This window comes from Astyanax mexicanus, chromosome 16 (genome assembly GCF_023375975.1).
Source record: "Astyanax mexicanus isolate ESR-SI-001 chromosome 16, AstMex3_surface, whole genome shotgun sequence".
Lineage (NCBI taxonomy): Eukaryota > Metazoa > Chordata > Actinopteri > Characiformes > Acestrorhamphidae > Astyanax > Astyanax mexicanus.
In genome coordinates, this window is record NC_064423.1 from 20,873,762 (window position 1) to 20,886,040 (window position 12,279).

Genomic DNA, 12,279 nt, shown 5'->3' on the forward strand with positions numbered 1-12,279 from the left:
GTAAAAGAAAGAGATGTAGAACTGGTACAGTATTAAGCAGATACATATAAAACACATGGTTTCTAAGAAATGCATTTATGAAACTTGTGGTTAGCAAATTGAAAAAGGTTTGTCCTTTTGTTTTACATTTATTTTTATGCATAGTAATAAAGAAGTCTAATTAAATGTCCAGTCCGGCTTCTGGCTTAAGCATGGAATACCTTCTTCAACTGTGTAAAATGCTGAGAAACATTTCAGTATTGATTTGAGCCAATTCTAAAATCATTTATAATAGATAAATTTACTATATTAAAATGTGATATTTCAGGATATTGACCTCAGTAGCAGCCAATCCAAATGGACTTGTTAATGAGATAATGCATACTGCTGACCAAATCTGTTTAAGTGTAAAAATAGACTAAAAATCTTAGACGAATCTGAGCCATAGACGCTAATAAACAAAGAGAACTAATGTTTAATAAAAAAAATACTTTTAAAATTATTTGGTAAACAACAAAAATCTAGTAGAAAAAATAGTATATTTCAGTGCTTGAAAAATCATAATTTACTTAATAACTTAATTATAACAAATGTAAATATTATATTTTATGATTGACTGAGCCAAATTAATACTCAGTATTAATTAATTCTGCATTAATTGTATTCTAAAATCTCTCAACAAAACCAAGTTCATCCCAACTGCAGTAATATTTATTATGATCAAAAGAGATCAAATTAGGCCTGTTATATTAATGACCTTAATGACTTGTACAATAAATATATATGACCGCAATAATATTTAATAATCATGATATCGTCTATTGTGTTTATTTATATATGTTTGTTTGCATATATATCTCAGAACAGTTTTTTTTAGCTAGTCATATATTAACCAATGCTTTATTAACTGTGACTCCATACACACAGTTTGCAGTGACTGCAGCAGGTGAAGAGAAAAGTTTATATTTCTCAATCTATGATTAATAAAAAATGTTGTCTTAAAACGGGTATTAATGCTTTGTTATGCCATTCTATTAGCATTATTTCAGTGGTATTTAATGGGCTTAAAAGGACAATAATATTGTTTATCGCAATTATTTCTAGGATGATATATTGTCCACAAAAATATATATATATAATGTGACTAGCTCAAATATAGTTTTTTTTTTTTTTTTTTTTTTTTTTTATAAATGTGGCACATGCAAATGAACGAAAAATGTGAAGGTGCCAGATTTGCACAAACAGTAAAACAGGCCAGTAAACCTCATATATGACTGACATGTTACCACTATGCTATTTCCCTTTAGTGTCACGCTATGTGTGGTGGTGCATTTTACGAATCTGGCCCACCAAGTCTTGTGGAGCTGGTTAGAGCTAGACAGATGCTGTGCTGTGCTTTTATCCTCTTCTGCATTCAAAGCTGTTCCATGTTTGTGCATGTTTGTATGGCAGTGTGTGAACAGAGACGTAGACCACAAACATATTTTACCATTGATGGACAGAGATGGATTTATTTTGTATGGCACAGTTCCTGGAACTTGGCAAGACAAAGAAAGATAATTTGCCCAGAACTTTATTTTTGCAGATTTTTCAGCTTTGTAAATTCAAAAATCATACTTGACATGTAGTAACATAATGTATTGATGATGTTCTTTATTTTGAAAGAACATGAAAACACATAATTGTTAAGTTTCCGATCATAGGGTCACCTTTTACATGAGGTTTTAGTAAATTGCAGGTCGCCATGTAGTTATCAAGCTAATTGACAAATTTATTGTTTTTTAGTTTAAGCCATATCCAGTGCTACATTGGTAGAAATGTCAAATTGTTAAAAATATCAGGCCCTCATAGAGCAACGTTCATGTTTTGTTTTTGGATCATAAGCTACTCCCTATCCAGAGTTGGATGAGGAAAATGAACCAAACATACAGCTCTGGGAAAAAAATGAGACCACTTAAAATTGAGTTTCTTTGATTTTACTAAATTGAAAACCTCTGGCATATAATCAAGAGCAAGATGGATGATCACAAGCCATCAAACCAAGATGAACTGCTTGAATGTTTGCTCCAGGAGTGGCACAAAGTTATCCAAAAGCAGTGTGTAAGACTGGTGGAGGAGAACATGCCAAGATGCATAAAAACTGAGACTAAAAAACAGTTATTCCACCAAATATTGATTTCTGAACTATTAAACTTGTAAATATAAACTTGTTTTCTTTGCATTATTTGAGGTCTGGAAGTTTGCATTTTTTTTGTTATTTCAGCCATTTCTGTTATTTCTAATTTTCTGCAAAAAATCCTCTGAATGACGATATTTTATTTGGAATTTGGGAAAAATGATGTCCGTAGTTTATAGAGCTTATTCATTAAAGTAACTCTTTAAATCATCCTAAAATAGGCAAAGTCTAGACTTACTATAGCTATAGAAGAGTCAACAGTGTCTGCACTGAAGAAAACTAACTCTTTAACAGCCTCTATCACCTTACTGTTGCTGTAAATGTATTTTTAAAGTTATTTCTCACAGTGCAGGTCTTCACAATATGTATAGAATTCCACATTGGGGTTGCTACATTTTATAGTTATTAATTTACAGTATATTAAACTTTTTTTTAATATTTAATGACTTTGGAATGGCCTACATTTATACCTAAATTAATTTTATAACATTTTTTGGAAACTTCTGTTCAGATTATCTATTTTAGCCATAAGTTGTCTGTTCATATCTGGTAGAATCATGTTTATTTCAGAAGTTAAGACAAAACTTACTTGCTTTGCTGCACAAAAACATATATATTGAATCTTGTATTCATATGAATTGATTAACAAATAATTGTCATTGTGTTGTTTTACAGGACATCTTTCCCTTCCTTGTGTGAATGGCAACCTGGATGAAGATCCCAACTGTCATCCTGTTGGTATCTACATGACTGGAGAGGTGGGACATCATTATACTGGATAAATCATTGCAGAAATGTATGTAGTTGCATGCAGCCATTCATAGATTTGTACAGTCAAATATTATATATATATATATATATATATATATATAAATCTTTGACTGTACAATATATATATTTAAAGATTGAAGTGGTCAGTATTTTGGTCAGGTGTAATTTTTTGGTCGCAGTCACACAGCTGGTGTAAAAGTAAAGTGGATGTAAAAAGCTGTGGCCCTCTGGTGGCTGTGAGGATACAGGAACTAAAACAACTAGTTCAGCTCAGCGTGTTCTCCTTTACACAGCCAGTTCAACTCAAAAAACAGTCTTTAAACTGAGTAACACTGATTTATTTACACCAGACACAGCCCCTCACAACCTGTTTTGTCCTCTTTTTTGGGTGGTCCCCTATCTATAAGGCTTGGAGTACTGCTGTTCTTTCTGTTTTGGGTTGGTGGAGTTTGAAATGTAATCCTCAAGTATATACAGTTCAGTTCAGTGGAGTTTTTTCATGGAAATGGCCAGATTCCCAGAGGTGTGAATCAATTTGAGGTGCACACATTGTGGGAGGTTCCACTCCCTGGCCAAGGTCACAGGATTTTGGGCAGACAGAGGTGGAGGCGGGACTAAAAGTTGAATGGCACTCATTGGAGCAAGCACTGGTGATCTATGCGAATCATGTGTTATACCACAAAGCGACAGATCCCCACAGAACTGCTGATCATTCTCAGCTGTGCTGCACGCCTGCTAAACACCAGGCAGGCCCTGCAGTGTTTGGTGTTTTCATCTGTTTAAATTGGTCCAGTACTCAACTCTCCACATATTGATCCCATTTGACACTGGTATCCTCATACACATCTAATTTTCTCAAGGCTTTTTTTTCCTTCTGTCAGATGGAGTAATTAGGAAAAAGCCATATTCAAAATTACACAGTAATTGTATCTGGAATGCTGGTTTATAGCATGTTCTTCATAATTGATTATGATTGAAATGATTGTTAGCATTTTCGATTTTTTCAGTTATTATTACATCACAAAAAATATGATTTCATTGATTAGAATAATTGTAAGTTTGTTTTTTTTTTGCCCCCAAAATTGATATTTGGAAAATAAGAAAAATAATGTTGTTTTTGTAAGAAACAATAAATGAGCAGGTGTCCCAAAACTTTTGTCCATTTAATGTATGTTACACTTTGTAATTTTAGAAAAATTATAGTTTACAATTGTATAGTTATAGTTATATGATGCATATTCCTTGTGAATCTGTTAAAATGACTAAGTGGCTTAATATTACAACTCTGGTATTTGAATTCCCGGGGGAACTAATTTTATATTTCTGCTCACCCACTTTCCTCTCCACATTATGCAAATGTGTGGTGTTTACAACATGAACATATAGAGAACAACAAGACATTTTGATACATTAGTGATCCTGATCTTTAATCATTTAGAAATTACACAATTGAACACTGTTTTATTATTGTGTAATTGGATTGTAGACATCCCTAATGTTTATGTTAATTTTTTATGTAAACCAACCCTTAAATACAATTGGCAATATTGAGGTCAGCAGAAATGGCCGAGGTCATGTTCACATATTGTAAGATAAGTCTGTAACATAATAACTGTGACAGGCCTAGCTGGGCCCTGTATCTTCTAGGTCTGGTAAGAGAGAAGTGCAGGCTACTGTGCTGTGACACACACTGAGCACTCCCCCTTCCCACACCAGGTGACCCCATAATCACGGCCCAACATGGTCTTTGAGCCGGCAGGGTTCTCTATGGACATCCACCAGTGAGCCAGTGTGTCAGTCACTGAGGGAGTTGCAGGGCTTCCTGTTTTGGCAGTGTGCGGTTACACATCCTGGCAAGGGACCTGCTGTCAGCCGCAGGACCTCTGGCTGGCTGTCTGTCTCCCACACACACACACACACACACACACACTGTCTCCCTCTCCCCCGCAGGGATCTCCTGACTCGCAGGCTTGTTACTCACCAGCGGAGGTGCTGCACTAATTCCTGTTCTATTTCACACCTGCACTGTGCTGTCAGAGCTGGCCGCCTGACCGCACGAGAGGTCCACCATTACATTTAAATAAGGACAGAAGAGAGAGATACCAGAACTTCTCTTGACATGAGGAAAGTCAGCATAGATGGAATGGAAAGTAAACAATTTTGTGGCCATCTATTACAGTACTGTAACCTATGATCTTCTGTGAGTGCTTCTTCCCACTTCGCGGTGCATTTTTATTTATTTTTTCTTGTGTAATACTGATATGGAGAGGCTAATATTTAGCCTGTAATATAAAGAATTACCTGTATATTGAGCCTAATAGATATTTAGCAAATCTACAATATATTTTGCCAGTTTAGCACATTTAAGGTCTAGGCAGATACACCCTAATTCCAAAAACAAAAAGTTTGGATGCTAGGTAAAATCTACAGAATCAACAGAATGCAATGATTGGAAGATGTCATATTCTTATATTTTGTTTACAATAGGACATAAAACACATGCCAAATGGTACAAGTGAGAAATTTCTCCATTTCACTAAAACATTAACTCACTTAGAATTTGAGGCAGCATCATATTTAAAAAAACAGATATGAGAGCTGCAACAAAAGGCTGGAAATATAAGTTGTACTAATAAACAACAGCTGCAATGGGTGCAACTAAATAACTTAAACGGAGCATTTTAGACAGGCAAAGTCTTCTAGAAGCAAAAATGCTAAACAATTTTAGAAGAGAGTCCTCCACGTAAAATACAGGTAGAAGACTTTGATTATATTATGTAATGTAGATGATGGGATATCCAAAGTATACATATAATCAGGAGAAACCACTGAGCGTAATAGGCAATTATAATACTTTTAAATGAGAAATTTTAAATTTTAAAATCAACTACTGTTACCATCTGCAAAAACGGACATAAGCAAAAATTACTTCCTGTACTAAGACGCATTTTTGTACTTGTTAGGTCCTACTAATCCCAAATAGCTAGGAAAAATAATAAAAAATGCACACCTAGCTGAAGTCCAGGTCTCAGGAGGTTAAAACAGGCACGATTCTGTACTGAAAATCATTAGATAAAAACATTTCCAGAAAACATTGTCTGTTCAATTGCTATGTAGTCCACAAATGCTAAAGAATGTATAAATGATCCAGAAACGTTGCTGTTTTCTCTGGTCCAAAGCTTCTTTATAAGCTTAAATTTTGATTAATTAGTTTTGACAGTTTTATATTAGTTTTAGCTTAGATAATTGATTTGATTGTAAATCTGTTTACATATAACACAGTGCACCAACTTTTTATCTTTAGAATTTGGGTTGTATTGTGGCCCTAATTATCTTCTATTTACCCTCTTTAGCACACCAGTATCTAAGCCATTATTTAGACTCATATATTGTCCAGCCAAAATGAACCTTTTCAGTGCTTAGTCTGACATTTAAACCCTTCATTATTTTCCTTGATATTCAGCCTGTCCAATATTTGGCTCAGTACACAACCGATCCATTTTACAATCTAATATTTAGCCCATTAACTGCATCAGTAATAAGCCAACGCATCTGTATGGGCAATTATGTTCTGTATTGACGTCCTGCAAGTAATTCCCACACAATCTGCTCAAAATAACCTGTTCATAAATATCACAGATTTATTTGGAAAAGCACCAAATGCTTCAAAACCCAAGTGCAACTTCACTCTCTTCTCCCACCTCTTTGAAGTGCTGCCCGTCTGTTGCTATTGTCCCATATAAAACAATTCTCATTGAATCTCAGCCATGTTGTCTTTTGTTCTGGAGATGCGGCTGCCTGTCTGAGGCCCTGTCGTTAATGTGCCATCACAGCAGCTCACATCCTCGTTAGACACGGCTGCTGATGTTATTTCCTGCGGCTGGGGGGCACTGCCGGCAGGACACTTGCTCCTACTAATCTTTCAGCAAGGAGAGGAAGAGAGCGGTGCTACGCTTATGTCACGCTGCCCCAGCCACCTGAGTCCCTGTGACTAAGACCATAGCAGGAAGACGGGCGGACCACCAGCTCTGGCTGCTTTTACTCACACAGAACTGTTCAGGAAGATTGCCGGCCAGATGTGCTGAGTGTTTTGGGGATCTGTTCCAGGGGCTTGACCTTTTTACCTTTGCAACAGGTTTACAGGCCAGGACTGAGGGACAGCCTCACCTCCTTATACTTACATAACAAACTTTTATCTTAGTAACAAGTAATAGTTACTATATATAAACTAAACATTGAACCAGGAAAGATTTTTCCATTGCCTTGAGGTCAAGTTCCAAGGCTAGAATGGTTTCACTTGTCAGCCAAGAACAGAATCCTGAGGCTGCAGTGGGTGCAAGTTCTTCACCAAAATTGGTGAAGTTAAAGGAGAACTCTGGTGTATCTTGACTTTGAGTGTAGTAAAACATGATAAAGAGTACTTACCTTTGTTAAATAGCCCACCTCTGTTCTCCTGAAGCCTTTCGAGATCCAGAAATTTGTGCCTTTTTCCCAGCATTCTTTACAGCGGCCGCTTCAGGGCATAAATAAATAATATGCCCTGAGTATAAATAAATAATAAATCGTTATCCAGGCTCAAAGTAGCTTCACACTTCATTGGTAGAATCCGAAGAGCCCTGACATTTAAAATCAGGCATTAATAACTTTAGAAGTGCACAAGAAGCTTACTAAAAACCTCTGTTTACATCCAGTAGCGCTAGCTTTAGCTCCAGGTGCCACCATCATGGTACTGATTGACATAGTCATATATACATAGACACTGCATAGCCTGCCTGCTGGCGTACCAGCCGGCCGCTATATTGGAGGAGTTAACCATGCTCCCCCAGTGCATTAATTTGTACTGAGGAAAGTGTATGACACCTATTATAATCACAACAGTTTTTACCTTTTCTTGGCAAACTTTGAGCCTATTAACACAAATCAATAATGGCTTCAGTGTTACAGTCTATGAGAGTGTTGTTGCTGACCTCTGCATCCCTTCATGGCCACAGTTTACCCATCTTTTAATGTCACAAGGAAATGCTCATATTTTTCAGGAACTTTCCCAGTAACTCGATTTTTAAAATCCATGCCACTAAGAGCAGATCCCATGTAAGGGTTTTAGAAAATGTTATCATAAAGCAGGGTCCATGTAAACACACACTGGGTCGGCGTGCATTGCGTCAGTGCTCATATGTTTTGGTGAATGGGTGTGTAATACATAGGAGATGAAAAACCAAAGCAGGAGACACTCATCCTGGTGTCACCAGAGTGGAGACAAAATGTTAATTAATCATCAAAGCGGAATCTCACACAGAGACGCTCATCTCCCCAGGCCCCGCCTCCTCACCTCTGCGCCACTGGAATGGTGGTGGTGTGTGTGATGGACATTTCCGCTTATGGCGTGGGTGGATTGGAGAGTGACACCCACTTCCACTCCCACTAGAGAGGAAGTCCCTATCAGAACACAACAGGAAAGGAAAAAGGAAAACAAGCTGACATCTTTTCACTCATGAAATCACTTCCTACAGGCCCTTTGTTGACCCCGAACTTTGGGTTTTAAACCAGGTGACCCTTGACATGGCTAGAGAGGAATAGTGGATTGTAAAATGCAGAAATGTGTTTAATAACTGATTATTTTTTCTTTCAAGACGGTCATACAGCGCTAAATACATTGTCATTAGATTTTTTATTTTAAATGCCTATATTTAACAGTGGAATAATCAGACAGTTCTTGTTTTGTTTCTATTGGTGCCTGCCTAAAAAAATAGATTAGATTGGAATCGAAGTGTTACATCAACAAATTATGAGATAAAAAATATATTTTTTTTAGATAAAAATGAAATGTCTAGTCAATATCAGACATATATAAAGTACCAGAGACCCAGACTTCAGTAAAAGTTTAAAAAAGTGTTTAAGTGTTCGAGTGTTCGCTTAATATTGAGGAAATTTATCATCTCTCTGACAGTGCCATCTATGGCTCTCCCAGTGATAAGGAGTGTTTGGAATAATTCGTAACATTTTTAGAATTGTAATGAGTAATAATGCAAAAAATCCATTGGCAAAAAATAGACAATTTTTGTAAATTGAGACATATATGCTTATATTAAGTAAAGAAAAACAAACCTAATCACAGATTTTTGGCTTACATTTGCACATTTTTTTTTGTTTTGCTTATTTGAGTTAAAATTACTTAACATAAGGTGACAACATAATCCTACACTTACAATGCTTAGTAAGCCAAACATTCTTATAAAAAAAAAATGCGATTGCTTGCCTTGAAAATAAAAATTGTAATTTCACTTGCTAATATATATTTATGTATTTATCTTATGTATAGAAAATATGAAGTGAAGTAAAAGTGTAATTAGGAGAAAAAATTACCCGTCATAAATTGTCAAATTGTGTTCTATATAAAAGTGCTTCATATAGCAATATGAATTTTTGCACATAGGGAATAGTGAATAAGGCACAGTTTTAGACAGAGCTTGTAAATGAGGTGCAACTAAAAATCTAAAAAGGATCACTAATTCAGTTAACTTCCGTAATTACTGTCCTACAGTGCAGATTGTGTTATAAAATAAAATGTTGTGGATTGTTTCCTTTAATAGGCCATCTTATAGTTTCAGAATCTTCTCATTATTGTTAAATAGAGCCATTTAAAGAAAATGCAGAGGCTTTCAGCAGCTAATGCTAGTGAAAGGAACGTCACAGTTGGTCCTTTATCCTTGTAAACATCTTTACCGTTAGTCAATTATCAGTGGCCATTCGAGAAATTGATCTGTGTCGACCATATGAAGCAGTCCACGAGACTGGGGAAAAAAAAAGAAAAATAAAGACCACTTCCTTCCATCCTGCAAGCATTTTCCTGTTTACCTTGCATTGTGGGTCAGCAGCTTGAGATAACGCCATTAGTTGTGCTGTACACCAACATGAACATGACCTCTTGTTTATTATGTGTGCATTTTGTCCACATGGAAGCAAATAATTTCCTCACAAAGAAACTTCTCACAACTTTGAATCGTTTGTTACAAGCTTATTTTAATATTTTCATTTAAGAAGAAAAAAATACATGATGGCACTGGTTTGAGTAGCCAGTAGTAACTGCCTCTATCTGGCTCCACAACTATGTTGCCCAACCAAACTGAGGCTGGATTAAATGAATGTTTCATTAAAAACCTGTGGAGCAGTTTAACAGTGTGGAGAATCTAGCAGGGGTTGTGGTGGTCTCCTGGTGGAGCCATTAAAGAACCTTAGCAGATCTGAGATGAGATGGTTGCAATGTTCTCTCTCTCTCTCTCTCTCTCTCTCTCTCTCTCTCTCTCTCTCTCTCTCTCTCTCAGTTCATTGAAGATACTCCCCAGTTACATGTGTGTTCATTATTCATAAATGCCAAATTTCAGTCTGACATGTATATCAGAGGAGGCTTGAGCTTTCTGATCTCCCCATGTGCATCAGCTATTGAGAAACTAGGCCCTGAAATCGCTCATACAGGTGCATCTCAAAAAATTAGAATATTGTTAAAAAAAAACTTACTTTATTTCAGTAATTCAGTTCAAAATGTGAAACTCATATATTACACACAGACTGATCTATTTTAAGTAAGGGTGTCACGATTCTCGAAATCCTTGATTCGTTTTTATTTCCAATTTTATAGTCACGATTTGATTCTCGATTTTCTTTTTTTTTTAGCCTATGATCAGTCTTTGGTTTGATTTAATCAAATTTACAATATCTTGTTTCAAAAGGTGGGCTTTTGATATAAGTGATGCAAAGTGATACAAGTGATCTGTAATACACCACATTAGGCACTAATGGTCAAACTTAAATAATTTAATTGATATAAATGTAATGCCATCTAGTGGCTTTTTTGGTAGCAGCAGTGTGCACTATTAAAACAGCAATGTGCAACATAAAATAAATAATAAAAAAAATACAGGAACAGTCATGTACAAAATAATAGAACAATTAGAGCCTTAACAAACTGAACTTTATCCTACTATAACAGTTAAACATGAAAAATAAGACTTTAAGACTTTTTCGGTCCCTGAGAATGAGAAGTTTTTTTCTTTAACAAAGATATATTATCAACTTTATCTGAGAGAAAGATGCTCCTTAAGGTATATAAACTATTAACATATTTGAGGATAGACAAAACAACTGTTATTTTTATATTTTCAAGTTTTTCTTTAAGAAGATGAGAATGTCCACATTCTCTGGAGAAAGGGCTGCTCTTTGAGCAGTCACAATGTCCGTGGTGTCGGCTACAGTGTGCTGTCACTTTGCGTAGTGTTCTGCGCCATTTGTGTAGCGCGTGTGCGTGCTTGCGTAGCTTAGAGGGAGGAATCGTCAATACTCTTTTTGACTTCTTTTTGACTTCGAGGCTCGAGACCATGACATAATTTCGATCGATTTGATAAAACACACTGGACCAACACCAGCAGATGACATGTCTCTCCAAACCATCACTGATTGTGGAAAATTTACACTAGACCTCAATCAGCTTGGACTGTGTGTCTCTCCACTCTTTCTCCAGACGCTGGTCCCTTGATTTCCAAATTCACTTCGTGCTTCCCTCTGCTGATAACTTTTATGGAGATGCAGATTTTATTTTCCAGCAGGATTTGGCACACTGCCCACACTGACAAATGTTTCAATTGGTACTAGCTATGTTGTTAAGAGATTGTATGTTTTATCCCTGGTAAAACCCCAGAAGCCACCTGCAGCTTTAATGTCTCTAGGTGGCAAAGGTGGGCCTCATGTTGGTGGCAGATTAAAGTGTCTCAGGCGAAGCACATGCTGGCCTTTACCATCCCTCCATCACGTTTGGTAAAGAGACCTTGACACAAATTAATTGGTGGCAAAGTTGTGGGTAAGGGAGCGATAAAATAAAAAAATCACAAAAAAATCCTATTATTTTATTCTTACCAGTTGTTTGATGTTTAACTGTAGGTCATTCCTAACTTTTTTAGATATGGAAAAAAATGTTCAAACCTGAAGATAATGAAATTTTCTTTCATGTACTAATGTCTCCAGTTTTCCCAGTAGTAATATCACTTTTTTCTTCAATATTTTATGTTCCTCAGCGGAACACTAGATGATTTCACAACTACCTCAGACGTTTTAGTTTGTGTTGAATGTGTAAACTTAAATATTCTTTCAACACTTAAACAAGAAGAAATGGCTGCATTTGCTCAGATCTAGCAGGAAAATGCCTGCATGCGCGTGTCTGTGTGTTTGCACATGTGCATGTATGTGTGTGTTCAGTCTGGAAGTGATGATTGCTTCTTCCCATCACTGTCTTGGACTCTCCGTGTGGGCAGCCGCTGGTTTGAAGCCTTCTCACTGGGGAGCTCTGCAGATCATGTGTGGAA

General features: G+C 36.3%; 1 protein-coding gene across 2 annotated transcripts in view; it reads left to right on the forward strand.

Moving 5' to 3' along the window:
• The window catches only part of LOC103036603 (adhesion G-protein coupled receptor D2), a 114,972-nt gene that overhangs the window by 90,411 nt on the left and 12,282 nt on the right, over positions 1-12,279 (forward strand). For both annotated transcript variants that reach the window (XR_007424931.1, XM_015601270.3), the window contains exon 24: positions 2,831-2,913. Coding sequence is in view for 1 of the 2 variants with exons in the window: in XM_015601270.3 (XP_015456756.3) it covers positions 2,831-2,913 (83 nt within the window). In the remaining variant the exon portion in view is untranslated. The remainder of the gene's footprint in view (positions 1-2,830; positions 2,914-12,279) is intronic.